General features: G+C 36.5%; 1 protein-coding gene across 4 annotated transcripts in view; it reads left to right on the plus strand.

The window, feature by feature from the left end:
- cfap20dc (CFAP20 domain containing) overlaps positions 1–26,320 on the plus strand; it is a 50,753-nt gene that overhangs the window by 16,089 nt on the left and 8,344 nt on the right. For 2 of the 4 annotated variants that reach the window (NM_001431150.1, XM_073953017.1), the window contains exons 11-15: positions 9,608–9,921; positions 15,612–15,950; positions 20,039–20,200; positions 22,119–22,190; positions 25,684–25,745. In NM_001431150.1, the coding sequence (NP_001418079.1) occupies positions 9,608–9,921; positions 15,612–15,950; positions 20,039–20,200; positions 22,119–22,190; positions 25,684–25,745 (949 nt within the window). The remainder of the gene's footprint in view (positions 1–9,607; positions 9,922–15,611; positions 15,951–20,038; positions 20,201–22,118; positions 22,191–25,683; positions 25,746–26,320) is intronic. The other 2 variants (NM_001110023.2, XM_073953018.1) reach the window with 1 other exon arrangement.

Below are 26,320 nucleotides of genomic sequence, written 5' to 3' on the forward strand. Positions count from 1 at the left end.
GAACATGCAAACTCCTCACATAAACAGCAACTGACTCAGCCGGGGCTCAATCAGAAACCTTCTTGCTGTGAGGCGATTGTGCAACCCAATGCGCCATCGTGCTGACCCCATCTGATCACACTGTCACACCCTTTTTGTGTTTAAAAGACATCTAATAGATGTAAACATAGTTGTTTTGGCTTAAATTTGGCAAAACTATTCAGCCCATGAACCCCAAAATAACAATTCCAAAGACTCGCGACCCCCACTATCCTCGGAATTGGTTATAATTATACAAACATTGCACACAACGGTGCATACACACTAATAGGAACTATATAAACACAAGCATATTGACATGTTGTTTAATTTATTATTAATTATAGCCTTTTATTCGTATATTGTTTATTTGTATGGCTTTTTATTTGTATGTTGTTTTTTATGTAACTATTAAATGTATAAAATATGTTATGGATAAAATATGGTAATTCTAATAGTTTAATAAGATATATAAGATTTTTGAAAATCACCATCGACTTTCTTGCGACCTCCACTTTGGGAACCACTGGTCTAGAAATAGACTACTCATCAATTAGACCTAAATGAATGAACGAATGACTAGTTAGTGGGCAGTCAAAACAACATCAAAATAGTCAAAAAACACATAAAAAATGCAAATCGATTTGATTCCAAAACCTTAATGCCAATTAGAAATCCACACACAGTATGGCTTTCTCAACACACAGCTGCAAACATTTTTTTGTGTGTTTAATAGCAACATAGACTAATTCTAAAAAACATAGCCCTTCATACATTTCTGGAGATTGCAAATTATGTAGCCAGAAGTGCATATGGCTGGATTTTGACTTTAAAACTAATGCTATAGAGCGGCATTACGCCGTTCCTTTTCGCGCTTACCAGCTGAGCACTTACAGTACCTCCGTATAGACGAGTTTCCCGGCTGTTGCCAGTTTGTCCAGTTAGCTTGCCATATACATTGGTGGACTTGAGATGCAGAGAGGAGTTAACCATGACGATGAGGTTCGAGTGCATCGAAGAACAGTTCCAAAATACAGGTAAAACAGAAACAGAAGTCAAAAAATAAATAAATAAATAAATAAATAACAGGGTGAGAATGTGGTAAAATCTGAAAACGATGTAAAAATAAGGCGAGGGCTTTTCTTTTTCTGGATTGCTTTTAAAACAGTTGGTTGGGTTTTAGGAAGTTGGTAGGCGGGTCAAGTGGTGCTTTTGAAAACAGTATTGGTTGGGTTTAGGGAAGGAGGAGGGTGGGTCAGTCAATTGGTCAGTCATTCAGTCAGTCAACCTGGCCCCTGGTGAATTTACGCTAGAACAGCAGGCATGTATGGTACTCGCAAGAGAAATTCGAGATCTGAAAAAGTATACACAAACACTGTCGGATTCATGAAAACAAAACTGCAAAAAAAAAAAAAAACATAGCTCCTGGGACATATTTGGTGGTACATTTTCAGAATGAGCCTGGGTTGTTTAATAGACATGTAATAGATAGATATCTAAACATAGATATCTTGGCTGAAACAAGCCTAAATTTGGGTTAACACTGAAAATTTATTAACAATAGTCTAAAAATAAACTACTCATCAAATAGACATGAATGAATGAATTAATGGATGGATGGATGGATGGATGAATGAATGAATGAATGAATGAATGAATGAATGACAATTTGACACCCACACACTGATGCCCTTTTGACCACTAAAACAACAACACAAAAAGTATTATGATATAAGAAAAAGGTTATTAATCTGTAGTCTTCAGTTACAAATGACAAATTTATACTAGATTTTGTAATCATATTGCATGTAAACTACCTTGATGTCAAAATTACATCAAATTGACCAAAAAAAAAACATGCCAAAAATCGCTTACAAGACTGTAATAATTCTTTTTTATTCTTTATTTAATGCCGGTGATAGAAATCAACAAACACCAAATCAAATGTTTTTGACATGGCATTTTTTATGTTGTTCCATTAGATAGCCTATTAAGAAGTCTATGTTTAGACATCTATTAGACATTTCTTAAACACAAAATTACCTGGTGGGAAAGTGCACACACATTAAAGGATGCTGAAAAATCCCAAGAGGGCCCCTTTAATAAACAGTTTAGATCAGATTCAGCATAAATAAAACTAGATACAACTACAAAATGCTTCTAAAATGAATTTATCTCTACTTCAGTCTTGCAGTACAAATGGGCTAACAAACCACATATGCCAAATGAACGATTCTGAATGCCAGCACTGAGAACATGAGCAGTTGTTCCATGTTAACAGTCCTTTCCTGCGGAGTAGGTCTAACTCCAACTTCCTTTTAGCAAAGGAAAGAGAGTTCATTAGTGGTAATGGGACATTAAGTACACTGTGTAGGTCAGAAAGAAGTCTCTGGGGTTCAGGCAAGCTTGCACCGTGGGCAATTAGAAAAGGTGATTACAATATAAGCCTGTTCAAAAACGTGCCAGGAATCGAAATATGCAAAACCCTTCGGAATGGCAAGAGCGAAGGCAACTCTTGAGAGGTGCTCTGTGAGCGTGCATACTTTAATTAGATTAAACGCTACTCTGTGAAGAGCCTAATAGAGCCTTTACATCACTTTATCTGACATGGCCATTATGTTGCCGTTTTCATTTTTCATTTATGTAAGCGGCTGTTTAGCCGATCTCATCTATATGATCCGTGCAAAATACAGGTCATTGAAAACAAACCACAGAATAGGAAATCACAGATAGTCTTTTGTCTCCCAGAGCTATGAGATTAAATTGATATAGATGATCTCCAGCTTTTAAAAAGATGAAGACCATTACTGATTATTAGTGAGGCTGATATATAGCTAAAACTAATTGATTAATTGATTTACTAATTATTCATGGGTTGTACGATAATACTAATAAAGAGATATTTCACCCAAAAATGAAAATTTATCCATTTACTCTTTCACAATTAGTTCAAACCTTTATAACTTTCTATTGAACACTAAATTAGATCTTTTAAAAAAAGCTGATAACCTGTGACCATATATGTCCATGGTAGGAAAAACAAATACACTGTAAAACCCAACAGTCAACTTTATCAAATGAATTGAGTGTTGTTTACTCAAAATTTACTCATTTGAAATGAGTTTTGAACTCAGTGTTGAAAGTAATGAGTTAATTAAACACCTCATTACTTCAACTTAAATAGAGTAAGTTCACAGTACTCAAATTCGTTTTTTTAACTCAAATGGTTTGTAGCAATCTGTTTCCTTAAATGGTTGGATTTGCCTTAAAGGGCCATGAAACCCCCTCGTTTCAGCAGGGTGTTTTCACACCTCTACTTTGGAAAAAGTCAGATAAGTGGGCGTGACCAGCTCTGTTTAGGGGGGAGTGTCGGAGGAACTAAAGTGGGAGGGTGTGGGAGTGTCTATTTGGGAACGTGCGAGTTTCAGAGTAAAAATACACAGACAGGAGAAAGTGGTGGTGTTTAACCTACATGGACATCTGTAGTCGAATTATTTGCCAAATTATTAAATGGTGGACTTTAACTGCAGTTTGGCTCTTTCATTCAGGGAATTCATTCATGCCCCTTGCGACAAACGAGATATTTGATTCGAGGAACTGCTCTAAGCGTGCATTTTTCATGCAATGTTTGATACCGCACGGCGAATGAGGGAAAAAAACCCTCCGCATTTCCCGGAAACTTAGATGCACACGGCAGGTAGCGTCAGAAAGCCGCGTGTGTTATTCCGGTCACTAAATGCGGTAAAAACCCTACACGAGGTTAAAGTTTGGTTGTGATGCTAACGCGTTTACACTCGGTGACTCGGTGCAATAGTTAACTTAGTTCGATACGAGCAAACTGAATAAACAAAGAGCACTGGTCGCTCACTTACCAAATCTGTAGAGACAGAACAATCACCAGTAACTAGAGCTGCGTCTTTATGAAGAGAATACTACAAGCGAATCCAGATCTCAGCGTTTGGAGATGAGAACAGCTCTCAGGTAAACAATAAAGTTACAAAAAACAAAAAACTTACGTGTCCTCCTTAGACACGTAAGTTATTGTTGTCGAGCGGCGTGTACACTGTTAATCCACACGTGACTCCAGCTGCGCTCTCACAGAGAGAAAATGAAAACAAAACTTAACGGCAGCAAACTATAAAAGCAACACTTCACGCTTGTTTTGCCAACACAACATGGCGTCTCTGTCGTGAAAACATTGTGACACTAATGAATATTAATGAAGTTGCACAATAGAGCGCGCTGATTGGTTTGAACCAAGCCTTACTCATGCATTAATGCATCACACTGTAAGACGTAATAAGACTCACTCTGGCACAGACGCCCAGTCTGCACGCTGGAATACAGGCTATTATGTCATGACCGTGACGCAGCTTCAAAAATTTGTTTCAAACCGGAAGTACGAATTTGCTTGAAATAACACAAAAACAACCAATTTACACTTTTTAGTGAAATATAGGTGTCCTAATAGTGTTTTTAGCAGTGTGGGACACATATACGACTGTCAACAGCTCAAAAAATGTGTTTTGGTGTTTCGTGACCCTTTAAGTTACTGGTTTTTACAGTACTCAATGGGTTTGAGTTCTCATCATTTATTGTGTTTTGCTGTGCTCAAATTGCTTCATTTACTCAAACAGATTAAGTTAATAGTACTCATTAGGATTTGTTTTTGAACTTAAATGTTTTTTGCAGTTGGTTTCCTCAAACAATTTGATTTACTTTAACTTTTTGGGTTTTACAGTGTACTAATAAAGAGATAGTTCACCCCAAAATTAAAATTTACCCATTTATTCTTTCACAATTGTTTCAAAGCTTTATAACTTTCTTTCTTTTGTTGAACACTTAAGGAGATCTTTTTAAGAAAGCTGAAATGCCCAGCTGGTAAGCGCAAAAAGGAACGGCGTCATACTGCCCAATATCGTTTGTTTTATAGATGAAATGCAGCCATATTTACTTTTGGCTATGTAATTTGTGATCGAAAGAAATGTATATAGGGCTACATTTTTAGAATGGTTAAAGGTTTTCAACAGTCTTCAAAATATCTTCTTTTGTGTTCAACAGATGATTGAAAGTCAAACTGGTTTGGAAGAAGTGATGGATGAGTAAATGATGGCAGAAGTTTTATTTTTGGGTGAGCTATCCCTTCAACTTGTTCCAAACCAATTTGAGATATTTTGGAAACCAGTAACTATTGACCTCCATAGAAGGAAAATCAAATGCCATGGAAGTCAGTGGTTAGATTCTGAAATCATAGCGCTATATACATTTCTAGGGTGCTCCAAATATATCAAAGGACGTAATTTTTTTTGCAGTTTTTGTTTTCACAAATCCACCAGAGGCCAATGTCGATTGACTGACTGACTAAATGACTGACTAAATGACTGACGGGTCGACTGATGTACCTCCTTCTTCTCTAAACCCAACCAAGTGTTTTCAAAAGCATCGATTGACCAGCACCCACCACTTCCCTAAACCCAACTGACATTGAAAAGCAATCCAGAAAAAGAAAAGCCCTCGCCTAATTTTTAATACTTTTTCAGATTTTACCACATTCTCACCCTGTTATTTAATTGTTTATTTTACTTTTGGCTTTTGTTTTCGTCTTACCCACTTTCTGCAATCGTTCTTCGCTGGACTCCAACCCTGTCATCAAGGTCAGCTACTCTCCGAGCTAAATGGACAAACTGGTAACAGCAGGAAAGCAGTCCACATAGGGATAAATGGTCAGCTTGTAAGCGCAAAAAGGAATGGTGTCTTATCGCCCCATAGCATTCATTTTACAGACGAAATGCAACCATACGTACTTCTGGCTACATTTTCAGAATGAGCCTATGTTGGTTAGAGGTTTTCAATAGTCTTCAAAGTATCTTCTTTTGTGTTCAACAGAACAAAAACAACTCAAAATGGTTTCAAACAAGTCAAGGACGAGTAAATAATGGCAGAAGTTATTTTTGGGTGAACTATCCCTTTACATTCCATTCATATTATTCTGTAAAAAACAAATATTCAAAGTTCGTTGGAGTACCTTTTACATGCAAAAGTTAACTCCTTTCTACTTTTGTTTCCTTCTAATTATTTGTGATCAGTTTGAATTGAAATTTCTTTCTACACCTTTAATTAGTTTTAACACATTACAGGACATTTAATGTCATCAAAGCAACCCATGCTTTTGTAGTAAAATATGATAAATCACAAGCTTCAGTAATTTAAAGTGCAAAACAGTATATTCAGCTTTCTAATGCCCTTTCGTTGTCCTTGTCTTAAGGTATGAGGAAGTACAGCTCAGGTTAACAGTTCACGCAACTTCACAGCGGTTTTAGTCAGACTTTGTGCCTCTGTGCATTTTGCTGAAGTAGATCAAAGCGCTGTACACTCGCGCGGCAAATTCATCACTTGGTCTCTGCGGTGTCTTTTGCTCCCTGCTCTCTGGGTGTCTTCTCTTTAGTATGAGGGCATGCAGACCCCACAGGCGCACATCGCCCCGTCTGAATTATGATCTTACTGTACCATTGCTCCCAATCTACTAATGATGCTGTTTTTGTGTCAGTAGGAAAGCCAGAAAGTCTCCTTTTCCTTTCTCCACAAACACACACACACACATACACTGTGGCTAACCTAATGCAATTTTTTCCTTATTCTCTTAGGACCGCAAATGTATATTCCTGCCATCAGAGTCTTTAAAATACAATTTTAATGCATCTCTCACATTTATGTATATTTTAAGGCGCAATTAAAGCATAATGCTGTAGTTATGTAATGAAAGAGGCTGGACGCGTCCTATAAATTACTTCTTGCCCGCAGTTGGCAAGCGTAGTGAAATTCATCTCAATCTTCAAGGATTCTGGTTCTGGATGTATTTGCATATGCTCATTAAAACGAACGCAGGCGAGGAACACAAGAGCCGGGATGAAAAATGAAAGCTGAAACATTATGTTTAGTAATTAGATCTCTGTTATTGATCTTTATAGAGACTGTAAGTCAATGGAAGAAGGGAAAACTAGTAGAAATTGTTTTCTCAGTGTTATTATCCTTGGTCTTTTTTCACAGAAATGGTGCAATGTGACAAGTAAACTAAATATCTGTTCCCAAATGCATTTTCTGTATTTACTCTACTGTTATTGTCAATGGAAGTGTACTAAAACACTTAAAAAATGATATATAAATTCCTGTTAAAATAATTTGGATCAGCAAGATTTTTTTATGTCTCTTATCCTCACAAAGACTGCATTTATTTAATTAAAAAGACAAATTGAAAGTAGTAATTCTTATATATGTATATATAGTAATGCACTATTAAAGTCTTTACCCTCATATGTGATCATCTAATGTGTGTAACTTGAATAAAAGTAGGTAGTACATATAGACTGTAAAACTCAGTAAATACGCGTAACTCAAACCATTTCAGGAAACATTGCAACAAACCATTAAGTTCAAAAACTAATCTTAATAAGTACTGTAAACTTAATTAATTAAGTACAAGATACAGTTTGAACAGTAAAATCCAATCCAAATTAAGATAACTCAAACCAATTGAGTACCATAAAACCCAATAAGGCAACTCAAACCGCTTGAGGAAAACGATTGCTACAAATAATTTAACAGAACTCAAAAATTGCAACGGTTTTGGTTGCATATGCGACCAAAATATATGCAACCTGAAAATATATTTAGGAGCATTTGTGCGAGTGCATAAAATTTATGCAAAAAATGCAGTTCTCAAGCGCATATTGAACAGTGGATGTCGTACCGAAAAGTTAATAGTACATTGAGAATTGTGGCATCCCTGGTGTAAATAATTGGGAATGTAATCAGATGTATCATTGTATTACGTCTGTGATACAGCATCTCTTGGACATCAAGACAATACACTGCTAATCCAAAATTTCTTGATTATCATTTTTTTTTAAAGTTTTTAAAACTTTTTTTGTGATTGAAAAAAGTTCAGGACCTCTGCTGTGGTGTTTGATGGAGTTGAGCAAAAAAAGAATATATTGTTTTGTTTTCAGAAATAATAATCAGTTTTACAATAGTAAAGAATATAAAAACATTAGTAATTTTTTCGTTAAAACAAGTAAAACAATCTGCCAGTGGGGTACATATCTGCCACTGGAGTAAGTTATTTTAAACAGAAAACAAGATTATTTTACTTACCCTATTGGCGTATTATGTAAAAAAAAAAACTCTTAACTTTGACTAATCATTTCTGAAAACAAGAGAATAGTTTTTACTTATCTATAAAATTCTGCTTGGTTTAAGATTGTTTAGACATTTGCGCTAGAAGCAAGACAAAAACTAGAGTAACTTGCAGTGTACACAAACAGCAACATCATGCGCAAAAGTAAGTTGAAGGTGTAAAACCAACTTAGGTTCATTCTGAAAACAAAGCCCTATATACAATTCTGGAGATCGCAAGTCTGTCCCCAGAGGTACGTATGGCTGCATTTCATCTTTAAAGCAAATGCTTTTCATGCTAGCAGCTGACCACTTACCTCTGTATGGATGTTTTTCTGCTGTCACAAAATTGTCCAGTGGCGAGGTTCAAGTCCGGTGAAGAATGGTTCCAGAAAGCGGGTAAGACAAAAACAAAAGCCAAAAAATAAAATAAAAAAGTAAATAACAGGGTGAGAATGTGGCAAAATCTGAAAACATGGTAAAAATCAGGGTGCTTATCTTTTTCTGGATTGTTTTTCAAAAAACTGTCTGTTGGGTTTAGTGAAGTGGGTAGTCAATCTGTCCTTTTTAAAACACTATCGGTTGGGTTAAGTTAAGGGGGTGGGTAGGGGTATCTGTCGGTTGGTCAATCAGAGGCCTCTGCTGGATTTATGCGGGAACAGCAGGCGTGAATGGCACTTGCGAGGGAAATTTGAGATCTCAAAAAGCATATACAGTGGCCTCGCGATTCGCGAATACAAAAACTGCAAAAAAACCTACCTCCTGGGACATATTTGTTGCTCTCCTGAAATGTATATAGGGATACAGTTTAAGAATGAGCCTGAGTTGCTTAAAACACATAATATGAAGCCTACAAATAATGTAATACTATTTGTATACAATACTATTGTATTGTATTTGAATTTTGTTAATGTTGTGGATAGTTATTGATCAAAATAACTTGCTCAAAAAAAGTCTTTGATTCCAGTTGAGGCTTTATTGTGCTTGCTGGAGCAGCAACTCCAGACTGATGCTTCTCTCCCAGTTATATAGGCCTCCAGCCTCCATTAGTCTTGGAGTGTTTGCCTTATAAGGCATGAACTGCTGAACACTACTAGCTGTTTTATTTCTAGCTTTTGTATTATTTGTAGTTGTTGGTTATAGGTTTTTATTCTTAGCACCCATTTGTTAAACCCTGACAATACATGTTCAAAAGATATTGGAGAATGTTTTGTTCTTTAAATTGAGGCTAATTCATTAACATAGATCAATTAAAATGGTCAATATTAAGTAATGCACAGACATTCATCTGTGTGTACATAACCCAAAATAAGCCCAGGTAGTGATTAAGAACAAGGCAAAACACCAAAACTTAGCGAGTACGACGTAGCAACAAATGGTGAAGTTACTCTTAAATCTACCTGTCATAAATTTGCAGACTGCGCTTCTGGTGCGGCTACATCTGGGTCAGCCTTCAAGCCTCCGTGTGCTTCTTCACCTCCAGAACGTGTGCTGACTGCAGATGATGCTGACCTTTGTGACACAGAAACTGAGCTCTCTCTCAGTGATGAGGAATACGGAGAGGAAGTCTTCACTTTCTCCTCATGCCCTCACTCAGCCAGACGCAATCAGGCTAGCGGCAACCCTGTTGAGGATCTGACCTTTGGCCTTAAAGGTCACAAGCTGCTAACAGAAGGACAACGCAAGGATGCACGTCTGGAAGATGATTTCATGGGGAGTGAGAGCGAAGAGGTATGGATATATAGACGATACTTATGCAAAATGCAGAGCCATGATTTATGGATGTGACATTATATGCTTTAATGAGACTTGCGTCTGGCAGTTCAATTTACAGATTTAAGGACAATCAGGAAAAAGTTGTTGAAGTAATTAGAGAGAATTTACTCTATTGCGTTATCAAGGCAAGACAAGTTTATTTATATAGCACACTTCATACACAATGGTAATTCAAAGTGCTTTACATACACAAGAATAAAAGAAACAAGAAAATAAAAACAACAAAGAATAAAAATTATTAAAAACAGATAAAAATAGATTAATATGTGTTAAAACAGGTTTTAAGCTGTGTTAATTTTGACAGCGAATTTTAATTTAGTTTTAGTCTTAGTCTTTTGACTAAAATTTCATTTTAGTTTTAGTCATATTTTAGTCTTCTGAATCCTTTTAGTTTTTGTTGGCTGAAATATATTTGGTTTAATTTAAGTGTAATTTAATAAAATATTGTGTACATTTGTTTATAAAAAAAAGTCTAACTTTAAATTAGATAAAACAGTCTCATTAAAAATTGCTTTTCTATTGAAGACCAAAAATTACATGTGCATTGTTTATTTATATCATACGTAAAATGTAAAGTTATGTGTCTGCAATCAGTCTGCATGATAATCGCCCGCGTCTACCAGTGGACCACTTTTCAAATGTGTGTGTGTGTGTAATAAATCACACACCAAGATTAATTCTGATTTTTAATTCTGATATTTTCCAAAAAACATCCCTTAATCACATTCACTTCTTGTTTTTATTAGTCATTGAAAATATATATTTTATATATATATTTGTATATTTTTATTATAGTTGTCATCATCATTCGTCTCGTTTTCGTCGGTAAAAAACTTGTTCATCACGAAATTTATGGCGAAAAAATTTCATCAACTAAAATATAACTAGTTTTAAGGGAATCAAAAAGAGAAGAAAGAAAAAATAGTGCGATCTATCAGATGTAGCACAGTGCTCATTCGATAAAGGCACAGCTAAACAGATGTGTTTTCAGTCTTGATTTGAATGTGCCTAATGTTGGAGCACATCTAATCATTTCTGGAAGCTGATTCCAGCAGTGAGGGTGTAGTAGCTGAAGGCAGATTCACCATGCTTTGACTAAACTCTTGAAATTTCTAATTTACTTGATCCTAATGATCTGAGTGAGGTTTGTATTTAGTGAGCTTATCTGTAATATATTGAGGTCCTAGGCCATTTAGTGATTTATAGACAAGTAATAATACTTTAAAATCTATTCTGAATGTAACTGGGAGCCAGTGTAAAGGTGTGATGTGCTCTGATTTTCTGGTTCTGGTCAGAAATCTGGGAGCAGTATTTTGGATGAGCTTCAACTGTCTGACTGTCTTTTTGGGAAGACCAGTGAAGAGTCCATTATAGTAATCCACCCTGCTGCTGATAAAAGCATGAACAAGTCCTCACTGGAAATAACTTAACATGTTTTTGAGATAATGGTGTGGAGTTAGTTACTGCTTTGACATGACTACTGAAACTTAGATCTGACTTCAGAATCACACCAAGACTCTTGACCTTATTTTTGTTGGGGAAAAAAGGGTTTTGTTGTATTAAATGTAAGCAGAGCCACACAACTAATAGATATAGTCAAATGATCATAAATTGTGCACAAAATTGTTGTAAATAAAAAAATAAAGGTGCTTTTAGATTTGTCCTGTCTTGTAGACATGAAATCACTACCAACAAATCGCATACTTTCAGATTTAAATAAATAAATAAATAAATAAATAAATAAATAAATAAATAAATAATAATATGACGCAGTGGGAAGCGCTGTCGCCTCACAGCAAAAAGGTGGCTAGTTCGAGCCCCGGCTGGGTCAGTTGGTATTTCTGTGTGGAGTTTGCATGTTCTCCACCTGTTCATTTGGGTTTTCTCTGGGTGCTCTGGTTTCCCCCACAGGTACAAAGACATGTGCTATAAGTGAAATGGGTAAGCTTAATTGCCCGTAGTGTGTGTGTATGTCCTGGTCCTACAGGTTAGGGATTGAGTGTTTGGCTAATGACCCACCTCGTAAATATTGGGTATTAAGAAACACCAAAATTGTCCAGCTAAATATAACGTTGATATAAATGGCCCTGGGAGTAAGTAAGTAAGTAAGTAATAATAATAATGTCAAGGCTAAATTATAATTCAGTATTTCATTTTTATTTTAATGGAGGCACTAAATAGCATTTCCAACTTAATTAAATAATGTCATGTTTTTTTCACCTTTCATGTTTTTATACAGTATCTATTCATATCAAACTGTTTTAGGCAAAGAAATCTAATTAAAGTCTGTAAACTCTTCTGTCATCATTTACTCCATTTTAGGCAAGGCAAAGCAAGGCAAGTTTATTTATGTAGCACATTTCATACACAGCGGCAATTCAAAGTGCTTTCAGTCAAAGTGTTTTTCAAAGTGTTATAAAGTAAAATAAAAATTAGATCAACTTTGAATCACTTTTTAAAGTAATATCAACTAATCACTTTTTACAGTGTAGAAATAATCATCCACCTATATTTTTGCCACAGACGCAAATACTGTATACAAACTCAAACATCATCACAGTTAACCTACTGTATAACTTCTCAACATGCGTTGCCTGGATTGCTTTCTGTCAAAGTTTTCCTCTCAAGGACACATGATCTGGTGGAGTCATTTGTTAATGATACGCACACAATTTGATTGAGCTCCCCAGGGGCGCCGCCATTCGTTTAAGCCCATGAAGAAAACCATCAGTTTTCTTCAGTTGGGTTCATTTCTGACGAGACGGTGTCGAGCTCTATCGTGCTCCTGGGCTCTGCGTCCATTGAGAGGAACATCATTCATTTATTCACAGTCTGTTTGGTTTCCTCCTGGGAAATCAGTCTCATCTTTGGCATACATATGTTCCGCCGCACTTAATTAGAGATTTTTGATTGATACCGCTGACAGTTTTATTTGTTGTCTGTTTCCCCTTTCTTCCACGTCCTTGATAAATGTCTTTGTTTTTTTCTTCTGTGTTTTCTTGTATATGCCAGCATTTGACTTCCTATTACTTATGGGAGATGAAAAAAAGTAATAACTACTAAAGTTTGAATGTTCTAAACGTTATTTTTAAGTTGGACCTCCACATCTTGTACCTGTGTGGTATGAAATCATTTCCACTGGAAGCAGAAGTGATTATATCTGCTTAATGACTTCGGTTAATGCACCGGAAGGTAGATGCACCAGTAACATATTGAAATGCATCTGTGACACGGCTTAATAACCACAAAACACATTGGCTTCCGCTGATAACGTGCTCGGTTTAAATAAATAAATTAATTGCAAATAGATAAAGGCCTGCCCCAGACTGATGTGTGTTTACCGAATGTCAGCATTTCAGCTTAGTGTTAGCGTGATGACACGTTGTTATTTTTAACCCCCTCCAAAAAAGCCGAATTAATAAAAACAGTCCCTCCGGGGGATATGAAGATGGAAAGAAAGGAGACAAAAACTCTGGCTGATCTGATGGCTTTGCTGGCCGTGCCCTTTTAGCGAGGTTGTCATCATTAGCGTGAAGCTTGCTGTTTAAGACCATTAGTGTAGATCAAAGCCTCACTAGTTTAAAGACCTTATCTGTTCCAAAACAGAGCAGAGACAGACAACTTTCCGGGCACAGTGTCGCCCTGATTAATTACAGGTAACTGTGATGTTACTCCGCCTGCGCCAGACTGTCTCGCGTCGTGGCTATTAATGCGTTTCATCTGTGACAGCGTTGGCGTTCACGGCTCTGAGATCCTTGCAACAGATTTCATCATGCTCTTTATGACTCCATCACAAGTTTTGTTGTTAAATTTATTATTTGTGGTTTTAGAGAGAAATTTGATTTATTAACGTCTCTCCTTCCTTGTGTTAATATCCCAGTCTGGGAAGGAGATAATTGAACGCAGTGGCGTTATTAATCTTAATGTCATAATTAGCGGTGGGACACCATGAGAAATGATTTGAAAATGAAGGAAAGAAACTGCCAAGTATTGTACTTGGGTTTTGAAGTCATTTGTGCTACCGGCAGGAATGATATTTTAGATTGTGTGGTTTGTTGAGGACTGGATTTATTGTATGATTTGTGTCTGGTGGGTTAAGATGAGATAAGATAAAATGAACAGATTTACAGTGAAGGCAGCTATATCATAAAAACCAATAAGCAGCCAGATAATAACCCTAGCAACGATGTAGCAACATGCTTTTAAGTAATCTAATTAAATTGCAAATTAACCACATATAAAATGTGCCATAGAATTAAAATATGGAAATACCTAGGCATGGCTAAGATTTCATTCACTCACTTTCCTTCAGCTCAGTCCCTGATTTATCAAGGGTTGCCACAGCAGAATGTTTTTTGCAGTGGATACTGTCAGTGTAAAATCCAGGTGATAAAATAAGGTCTGCATTAAAATGTATCTTTTGTTAGTTTTGTATATTGTAAATATGGTCAAAACCAACCAATCATATTAGAATAAAACATTTCTGGAGAATTTTGGCACTTGCATTTGATTGGTCACAAAATTTGATGAGAAGCCAATATATTGTTGTCTCATTCTAAAAACGTAGCCCTATATACATTTCAGGAAATCGCGAATTATGTACCAGAGCAAAGTATGGCTGCATTCCGTCTTTAAACTAACGTTTCGGCACAGTAGGATGTCGCTCCTTTTCACACTTACCAGCTGACTGCTTACCTTTTGTAGACGGCTGTTACCAGTTTGTCCAATGGCTCACTGTGTATGTCAGAGGATTTGAGATGCGGAGCAGAGTTGACCGTGATGACCGGGCCGTCTGACAAAGTATGCTTCCAGAAAGCATGTAAGACAAAAACCAAAGCCAAAAAATAAACAAGTAAATAACAGGGTGAGAATGTGGTAAAATCTGAAAACATGGTAAAAATCAGCCTGCTGCGAGGGCTTTTCTATTTCTGCATTGCTTTTGAAAACACTGTCGGTCGGGTTTAGGGAAGTGGGTGGGCGCTGGTCAATCGTTGGTTTTTAAAACACTATTGGTTGGGTTAAGAGAAGGGGTTGGGTGGGGCAATTGGTCAGTTGGTCCTCTGGTGGATCTACAGTTGTGAATGGCACTAGAGAGAAATTTGAGATCTGACAAAGTGTACACAGTGGCCTTTGGCGAGTTCCTGAAATGTATATAGGGCTGTGTAATCAGAAAGATCCTGGGTTGAAAATTTAATGAGAAGTCTAAAGTGCAGAGTGATGTCATCAAAATTGTTGATTCAGTCGGTGCCGATAGTCTAGTAAAGATAGCACCGATATGATCACGGCGATCCGAGTTCAATTCCTGGCTAAAGATCCTTCTCCTGTCTCTGCTCCGCACACTTTCCTGTCTGTAAATTATCAACTGTCCTATGCTAATAAAGTTGAAAAATCTCTAAAAATAATTATTAAATTAAAAAAAGTTGATTCATATTGGCTACATTGAAAGACTTTTTGAAGTTTTGAACGCACATTACTTCTAAATGAGAAATGTGTCATTATTTAAAAACATATTATCTCATAAAAAACTATAAGGCTTAAAATATGAGCAGTCTTGCAGCATTGCAATATGTAAAAAATTTATTCATTTCATGCAACTAATTTATTTATTTATTTATTTTTTATACTTTTTTCATTTTCTTTCACAGGATGAAATGCATACAGAGTTTCTCAAAAGATGTGCAGTCCATTCCATTACTACTCCCCCACCACTTTCTTCAATACAAAAACACACAGCTCAACCCAAATTCTCCTCTGAGCCAATTAAGACTCGGGCCTCTGCTGTCCAACATGTCTCTGAAGGTCCAAAAAGGCACGAACCCATGCGGATAGCACCAACCCGCTGCCTCTCTCCTAGCTCCTCCAGACAAGGGAGCAGACTAGATCGGTCTGAAGCTGACAGAGCATTGCCTGATGGAGATACCAGGATATCTATCAACAGAACATCTGTGCGCGAGATCTCACTCAAGAATTCTGGGCTTCAAAAGGTGAGCTTGTTTACTTAGAAAATGTGCAAAAGAAAATTCTGTTATCATAAAATTACCCTCGTGTGAATGCAAGCCTTATGGATTTCTCCCGAGGTGGGTTTTTTAAAAACTCTTCCTTTTTCCATACAAGGAAATTCAGTTGCATCTAATAAACTGTAAGTTTATATATACCGTGGTTGGAACGAAACTGAAATGCCTGGTTTTAGACCACAATCATTCATTTGTATGCTGTAGGGCCTCCTTTTGTGGCCATCAGTTAATCTTGTGACAGATGCAAGTCCTCCACAGTGGCCGGAGGGGTTTTGAGCCATTTTACTTGCAGAATATTGGCCAGATCCTTATGTGATGCTGGTGGAGATACACATTTTCTGATTCACTTGAAACACCCCAAGGTGGCTTAATAATATTTAGCTCTGGTGACTGTGCAGACCATGGAAGATGTTCAACTTCACTTTCATGTTCGTCAAACCCCTCTGTCACCAGTCTTGCTGTGTATATCGGTGCACTATCTTCCTGTTACATGGCACCACTTCAGTGTTTAAACCATTGGGTGCACATCTTCTTCTAGAATAATTTAATAGACCTTGGCAGTGACATGCCTATCTAGCACAAGTATTGGACCTAGGGAATACCATAATATTGCAGCCAAAACATCACTGATCCACCCCCATATTTTCTCCGAGCATGCAACAGTCAGTCTGCTTCTTTGGGGCTTCTCCACAACATAACTCTCCCGGGTGTGGGAAAGACAGTGAAGGTGGACTCAACAGAGAACAATACATGTTTTACATTGTCCACAGTCCAAGATTTTTACTGCTGGCACTATTGAAACCAATGTTTGGCACTGACACAAGGGACCAAAGGTCTGGCTATAGCTGCCTGGCCATGTATATTGACCTTGTGGAGCTCCAGATAGACTGTTTTAGTGGAAACAGGAGAGCTGAGGTGGGCATTTAATTCTGCAATGAGTTGGGCAGCTGTGGTTTTATGTTTTTTGGATAAAATTCAGGTTAGCACTTGGAGATCACTTTCAGAAAGCTTCCTCTTGCATCCACAGTTACTCCTGTTGGATGTGGTTCATCCTTCTTGGTGGTATGCTGAAATTACTCTGAACACTGTGGCTCATGATACATCACAAAGACTTGCTGTCTTGGTCACAGATGTGCCAGCGAGATGTGGACCAACAATATTATTGTCAATATTGTCACCAATCATGTTGTGCAATATTTGAAGCACTGTGCTATTACTCTGCTAATTAGGGACCACTTATTGTTTCCATTAGCGTTCCTATTATTATTATTATTATTATTATTATTATTATTATTATTATTATTATTATGCTTCCTCTTCTTCTTCCGCCGGATTTGAATGCAGCCCATATAAACATATGAGAGAAAGTTGTAGTATTTGGCACAATCATAGAGAGCAGTGTTAACATGAACAACAGCAAACCTGAAGTCTCAACTCAAACTCAAAAACTTGTCCAAAGATTCACTTATGTTTATTGTTATAACTTTTGAACTGAATGGGCTTTTTTCCTCTGAATCCTTGGCTTTGTCCGATTCAAACGCACCCTATGACGTCATTTTCCATCATGAAAACTTTTCGCTATTTTGAATTTTTCACAAAGTGAAGTTTCATGAACTCATTTTAAGAGGAGAATGAGATATGACTGAGCACAACTGGTTGCTCATCTGTAATCAGTAACAATCCAATTAGAGTGATCCTAGTTTATAATAAATGGATCGTTTTCTCCCTACTGCTCTATCCTCATTTTGGAAGAATTCCCCCTTCCACCCCATCTCCTCCTTTTCCTCCCTTATCCAAGTGGGAGCTCTCGAGACCTACCTGATCTCGGATATGCAGATATGCTTATTTGACCGGGCGGTAGCCGAGCTCAGGGTTCTCTGCCGGGACAGCATGCCAAATCTGCTATAAACGCTAAGCATATCTAAGTGGGCACTCTTGAAACTTGTTTGATCGAACTCGTCCTAGGCCGTTTTTGCGATTTTTACCAAAATTGAATCACATGATCTACAGACCATGCTAACAAAAAGTTATTGAATTCAAGTTGACTCCAATGTTTTTCAGACTATTCTGGCAAGAAGTTATTGAATTTATGTTGATACACGACACAGTTTTTATTTACACTACCGACAAATGGGCTGGCACGATATCAAAGATCATATGAGGGTGTAATTTTAATTTTAATTGTAATTTTAAAACTTTTAATTATATTGATGCTGAACTTTAGGTGTGTCACTAGCATCTCACAATAACACATAAATTGTGGCCACCTAGTGGTCACACTTTAAAAAACACTTACCATCAATAATGAATCAAAAATGTGCTAATAACTTTAGACTGCATATATTTATTGTGGTCAAATTGATCTCAACTTATTCCTTGGGTCATGTTGAGAACACTGATACCAAATATGCCATATTTGCCTAAACTTCCTGTCCGCCATATTGATTTGTTAAAAAAAAATTTTTTTAAAACTCCTCCTAGACCGTTTGCTGAAATATCACCAAATTTGATCCGGATCATCATCAGACCATGTTGACCAAGTGTTGTGATATTCGTATCAATAGGCAAAATGGTTTTTGTTTACCGCACCGACCAATGTGCTCAAATGTGCTCATTCTGCCCCTTAATTGCTGCTTGCAGCTTTATTTAAACATTAGTTCTACCAACTTTAAAAAATAGTTTACTCAGATGTTTTAAGGCAATATATTGAGTAATCTGTTGTTATTAGGTTTTAAAGTGGGTAGTTGCATACAGCATTTACCTAGATAATGTAAAAACGGGACCATCTATACATGACAAACCTCTACAACAACATGTTATATTTTAGCTTAATTCCTGAGCTCGGAATAAGCAATAAAAATCTCCTTGGAGTTCAAAACCCCCCGAAAATATGCTTTAAAAAGCCAGAAGACAAAAGAACACTATGTCCAAGCCATTTGCAATGCAATTTCCAAATGCATCAGAGATCCAAGGGCACAACCCAACCCCCCCTCAATCTGAATGGATTCAGATTAAAATATCCGGCCTCTGGGGATGATAAGAACCACACCAGTTCTGAAATTACAATAAAAACAGAGGCCCTCATAAACAAGCCACTCTGCTGGAGTGCACCAATTCAGCTGAAGTATGTGCTTGATTTGATCCCCTCTAACCCTGCATGCTTGCTATGGTTAAAAAACATTTCATCTGCATGAACACAGGCCATGTGATTGTGTGGGTTCACACCACAAAACCTATGTGGCTGCTTGAATTTGAGGACAATTTCTCGAAATTACGCTTGCAACTTTTTGTCAATTCCTCAAAGGGTTAGTTCAACCAAAATGCAAACTCTGTCATTTTTTACTGGGCTTGATGTTGTTGAAAATCCAAAATACATTTTCAGAAATTACCTATTCCCTCTATCTCTATATATGCATGTAATAAAAGGGATATTTTGAAAAGTCTATACAATAGAAGACAATTAGGTACAGTGCTTTTTTTTCTACAATAAGAGTTTCCAAATGGCCAAATGTTCCGACTCGATAAATGTGAAGCAGCGCAGTAATGCAAACTTTCCATCTGCTCTCCATTTCATCTCCTCCTTGCCCAGGAGAAACCACTGGGATATCAAAGAGAACTCATTACTGTTATTTCCTCTTTTAGTTTGTTAAACACCAACTAAAACTGGTCCAAGCATTGAGCACAACCACCACAGTCTCTCACCGTAGGACTGAAACGGTGATTAGCTAAACGTCTTATAGAGTTTGATGTGGGAATTACTGAGAATCATTACGGATGCCCCATAACGCTGCGTTCTCCCATTTAAACATGGCACATATCTTTGATGCTGCTGAAGTTTGCAAAGCTGATCTGGAAGGTCGCTCGTGATCCAGGTAGGACTTGGTATAAGTGGATTTCTTAGCAGCAGGCAACCATCCCTGCTGATGTCTTGGCCTTAATGGGGGTGCCAATTAGCTGGCAAGCTTTGATTGATTGCTCGCTAATTAGCTATACCCTGTAACGATCAGTCTCATTACAAAGTGGCACCGATGAAGTAATGAGATTTTTGGGGTTTACAGGTGAGTGTCGATGGGAGGGTTCAACCTTTGGGCTCCAGCAGGTGTGATCTGAGAAGTCAAGACGAAGAGGATGAGGAAGATGAGCTGCGGATGTTGGCATGTTTAAAGAGGGAGCAGGAGGAAGAAGGAGACATCAGCAGTCCAGGACTTAGTGCATCACAGGTAGGCCATGGTGATGTCATCCTAAAATGAAACAGGGAAACATACATTCAATTTACCTATAGTGCATATCTTTGGACTTATGGGGGAAACCGGAGCACCCAGAGGAAACCCACGTGAACACAGGGAGAACAGAAATTTGGTTAGGAAACTTATTTTAAGTTTAATCCATCTAAATGTGTTACCTTAGCTTAATCGAATTGTGTTGGGACAGCATGAATGAATTGTGTGGAACCCTACATTTTTTTACAGTGTATATAGTGTAAATTCATTTTAAATATCTGATTATATTTATAGCAATTATAAGATTTGATTTGATTGTCGAGCGCAGTAGGTTTTTTCAAGCACCAAAACAATAAGAATGAGTTGGTGCCAGTAGCTTAGTGGTTAAGTGCTCTGACATATAGCACAATGATGTACACGGAGACCTGAGTTCGATTCCTGGCTCAAGTTTCTTTGCCAATCCTTCCCCTATCTCTGCTCCCAATACTTTGCTGACTGTAACCTCCAATATCTTATCCAAACAAATGGTGAAAAACCTCTAAAAAATTATTTTATTATTAAAAATATAATGCAGCTTAATGTTTGGTATAAATTTAACATAGACTCATTCTGAAAACATAGCCCTATGTACATTTCTGGAGAGTGTGAATTATGTAGCCAGAAGTTCATATGCTGGTCAATTGGTGCTTTTGAAATCACTATTGGTTGGGTTTAGGGAAGGAGGAGGGTGGATCAGTCAATCAGTCAGTCATTCAGTCAGTCGACAGGGGCTTCTAGTGGGTTTACTCTAGAATAACAGGTTTGAATGGCACTCACAAGAGAAATGTTATAGATCTGAAAATGAATACACAGCGGCCCCAGGCAGATTCGCTAAAACAAAAACTGCAAAAAACGTACCTCCTTGGACGTTTTTGGTGCCCTCCAAAAATGTATATAGGGGTGTGTTTTCAGAATGAGCCTGTGTTGTATAAATTTGTCAAATTTATGTTTGATGTATATTTTGTGCAAATAATAGCTATTGTTATTTACAGAAGACTTACAGAAGAATAATTTTATAATTTAGCATAATAGTAATTTATCTACATAAAAATGTATTGTAATTTTAAATAGTTGCAATTGTAATTTCCTACTTTGACATTTTTGGTTTTACCCTAATGTTATACGCATCAAAACATAGTTTTATTTACAAAAATGTTATGATTCCTTTTTTCTCGCACAAAGTACATGTAAGATTAAGTATAATGTATAAGTTCTACATAATACTGTCCCACTTTGAATGACAATTTGACATTATTTAACCCATATTTTGACATTTTATTTTCACAAAACTTATTTAATAAAACTGGACAAAATGGGACATACAGTATTGTCCTAGACTCATATATGTAAAATAGCCGACAGTAACAGCAAAAGTTTATAACATTTATAATGTCACAAAAAAGCTTTTGAAATTCTCTTATTATAATATTCTGTGTATATATTTATATAATATTATATAATATTATTTATATTATTATTTCTATATTATTAACCCCCCCCCCTTTATATATATATTTATATATATATATATATATATATATATATATATATATATATATATATATATATATATATATATATATATATATATATATATATATATATATATATATATATATATATATACATACATGTATGTATGTATAGATATATAAGGGGGGGGGGGGGGGGTAATAATAATAATTCAGGGGGTTTAATAATTCTAACTTCAAATTGTCCTAAGTGCTACATCCAAGTCAGGGAAAATATTATATATAACATAAACATTACGTACAAACATAAAATTAGAAATATTCCCATTTTTGCAGTTAAATGTGTGATTATTTTCCTTTTTTCTTATATGTTTGTGTTATTTTGTTTGTGTTCTCTCTTTTGCCAGGTTCACCACTGTGACATAAGTCTAAGCGCAAGCAGTGACGACACCTCAACCTGGACTCAGTGTATCCCTTTGGTGGGCTTGCAAACCACACACACATACACTATACAGACATTTATTGCCATTATAATTACAGAAGCCAAATGCATTGCCACACTTGAGAGTACAGAGTGAGAAAGTCTGCACTGCTCCTTCATCATTAGGCTCCTCAGATATACAGGGTGCTTTGTATGGATGAACTGTAGCTAGCAGGCAAATAATAGAGTGAATATTAAAAGCTGGTTTCCCATGAAGAAGGGCAATCAAACAGTTTATATAAAAAAACCTACTAATTAGAGTGAAATAAACCCCCATGGCATTACAATATCAGACCCTATCCATCAGTTGTTGATGTTGCTGTTGTCTGTTGATTAGAAAGATATGCTGGAACTGCTAATCATGCCTGGTGTGCCTGGTACTGAGAAACTGCAAATTAGTGGATTGTAAGACTGTGAAAACATAGCAATACTGCCACCATCAGGCTTGAAGAACAGGTACAATGCTTAAGTTCTCACCAACTGGTTTGCCTGAGAATTAGACATAAAGTAGTAAAACATTAAAACATATATATTTATTAGCAATTAGTAAAAATTATATACAGTTGAAACCAGAAGTTTACATAAACTGTATAAAAAGGCACATAACCATTTAAAAAAAGTCAGATGTTAATGTGACTAAACTTTTTCTCTTTAAGGTAGGTTGGGATTATCACATTTTTTTTCGGTTATGCTTAATGACAGAATAATGAGAGAGATATTGTTTGAGAAATTGTTATAACTTTTCTTGAAAGTCAAGTTTACATACAATAAGATTATTATGCCTCTGAAAAAGCTCAGATGATGGTGTCAAGGTTTTGGAAGTTTCTGAATGGCTACCTGACTACATTTGAGTTAATTGGAGGCACAACTGTAGAAAAGTATTTAAGGAAAACCTCAAACACGCTGCTTCCTTTTGTGACAACATGGAAAAATCAACAAGCCAGAATCATCAACAACAACAACAAAAAAAAAAAGCCAGATTAAAATTTGCAAAATTACTCTGGGAAAAACTTTTTATAATTACCAGTGTTGCATTTGGAGGACAAAGGGGAAAGCTTACAAGCCTGGGAACACCATCCCAACTGTCAGGCCCGTGCAGAGACCGTCCAAAGGGCATGTGCAGGATACATTTTTTGAAGGGCGGGGGGTGGATGTTGTCGCGTGCGTACTGAAGAGCCAACACAATCTCACGGCAATTCGTAACTTTTTCATTTAGTGGCTAATTCGTATGAATTTGTACGATCTAATTCGTACAATTTAGTACGATTTGCTTATCCCCCAATGATGGTTGGGGTTAGGGGTGGGGTCAGGTGCCAAGCCTCCTTTTTAAAATCGTACCATTTTGTACGACTGAACTCATACGAATTCATACGAATTAGCCACTTAACTGGCAAAACGTAAAATACTTATGTTTCTCGTGAGATCAGGCTGGAAGAGCGGTGTTGTCGCGCACCTACTGAAGGGTGGGACGGAGGGTGTGTCACGGGGGCACTTTTGGTCATTTTGGAAGGGCACTTTCTATCCAAGACTAAAAAGGGCATGTGCACTCCACAGGTTGAGCCCTATGTGTGCACGTGCCTGCCAACTGTGAAGTATGGGGTGGCAGTATCATGTTGTGGGGCTGTTTTGCTGCAGGAGGGACTGGTCCACTTCACAGCAGAGATGGCATCACGAAGAAACAACATTATGTAGAAATACTGAAGCAACATCTCAAGACATCAGCCAGGAAATTAAAACTTGGCCACAAATGGATGTTCCAACTAGACCATAACCCTAAGTATACTACCAAATTAGTTAAACGTGCTTTAGGAACAACAGCATGAATGTTTAGAGTGGCCATCACAAATCCCTGATTTCAATCCTATAGAGATTTGTAGGCAGAGTTGAAAAAGCTTATACAGTTTAAAAGCAAAGCTAAAAAAATACCAAGGAAATGTAAACTTTTGACTGTCTAGAAATTAATAAAACATTTTTTTTTAATTCTCATTATTTAGGCTTTTTAGGCTTTTCACTGTTTTTACTGTTTTGGCATTTAGGTAATCCTAACAAACCTAAAATAGTAAACGTTTAGTATGATTTAACATCAGATATTAAAAAAAAAAATGGTAGTCTGTTGTGATTGATCTATCGCTTATAGTGTGTGTCTGGAAATAAAACACTCACATAGGAATGCATGGATTTGTTTTGGCCAATACCAATTTGAACTAAATTCAGACACCAATATTGGTCAACTGCATACAGTTACTGCTAGTTAGTTTAGCACTAATTTCATTTGACTAAACGTTATCAATGATCCAACTAAAATGTTGGCCAGCTGAATGTTAAAGGTTAATGTTGAAATAAAAAAGTGATTTTTGCAATTCAGTATTCTTTGAACAACAGCAACTTTTGTTTGACATATAATAGAATGGATTTATTTAAGAAACTTAAGAAGTAAAACCAATGCTGTTACTATAACTAGATGACACATTTTGCTGCTCCAGAAAAAAAGACACGTGAAATTTTGTACACATTAGATCTGTAAATATTTAGATTTTTGTACATATATAGGTCTGGTATTTTGTATGGATTTCATTTAGTTTTTTGCAAGTATTAAAATATATATATTTTTGATTATTTAAAACAGGTGCAACTCAATGCTTCCACGTAATCAATAAACCATCAGTATCTGTCTTTTTTATCAATATACTGATACATGCTGATATACCAATGCCAATATACTGATACATACTGTACCGATATATACTGATATACAGATACATAATGCGATAATGTACACCTAAAATAAACTCCCTACTCATGAATTTTAGCTCCAGAAGCTTCCTCAGCACTAGAAAACGCAATAATACAAACAGTAGAGATGGTGCTGGTTTTACTGTAACTGCTCAAACGCAAGTCTTCATCTTTTAGAAGTGTATGAGAAGTGGATTTGCTTTTGAAACAGAAAGCAGCAACAGAACATAAACCAAACTCTTCCAGATCTCAGCTCTAACAGCAATGCTTGAGGGTCAACGTAAATTCTGTGCAAAGTTGTGAAAAAATCCATGTAGGTTTGTGCATAAAGTAAGACTAGATTTACTGATGATTCATTTGAGCCAGTTCAGAATTAATTCCTACTTTAGGGTGACGATAACACCTTTCACATTTGTAAACAGCTACACAACAAATATGAAAGATAATATCTAAAAAGCATATTAGGGGCAATTTAATTTCATAAACCAGGCAAAACAGGACATTTCTGTAATGCAGAACAGCAGAAGTGTGTTTCTCCAGCCTATGAATAGTATTAGACTCTCATAAAAAGTCCTGGGGTTCAATTTTGAGTAGCACTGCTCCAAACTATGAAAGCCTAAATCATTATTTTAAAGCAAGGATCGAGGTAATCCAGAACGTATTATATTTTCGTACTTGACTGGAGCTAATAGTGGACAGATACGGCCCCTGAACCAGATTATAAATACAGTACTCTTTATTCTCTCTGTGATTCACAGCCAGTGGATCAGGGCCAGCACTATCAGAAAGAAATGAACCCTCTTCTTCACTCTAATCCCAGGTAAGAGAAAAAGCAGTATTTTTAGCCTCCCTACAGTATAATTCTGAGCATTATTGTACACTTAAGTGTTGAGGCTTAGACATGAATGAGACATTTAAGAACTTTATCATGCGAGTTCATATGAGAGCTTTCGTCAGGCCTCAGGCTTGAACGTTCAATAATTTGGAATTCAGAAAAGTGGTAACAAAATGTGATAAAATGTTCATGTTCACCATTTTGTTCAGCAGTTACAGGGAACTTTAAAAATTCAAAAGGGAGCAGGTGGTGTGCGGCAGAAAAGTTATGCCAGACTTCAAAAGATCTGACTGACATTCGTTTCATGACAAACCTTCCAGATTGCCTACTTAATGGAGCACTGCACCTTATGTCTTAAGTCTTTGCAGGTTTTTAAATTGATTGGAAAACTATGTAAACATTAAACATTTTACAGGTTTGTAGAAATAATAATGATAAAATTAATACTAATAATAATGATGTTGTTGTTCTATGATATTTTTTTAAATTATATACAAAAACACACATTAGTTAACAGCATATAAATATTACAAAAGTAATTATAATAAAAAGTAAAGTAG

The sequence above is a fragment of the Danio rerio genome, chromosome 6 (genome assembly GCF_049306965.1).
Source record: "Danio rerio strain Tuebingen ecotype United States chromosome 6, GRCz12tu, whole genome shotgun sequence".
Taxonomy (NCBI): Eukaryota; Metazoa; Chordata; class Actinopteri; order Cypriniformes; family Danionidae; genus Danio; species Danio rerio.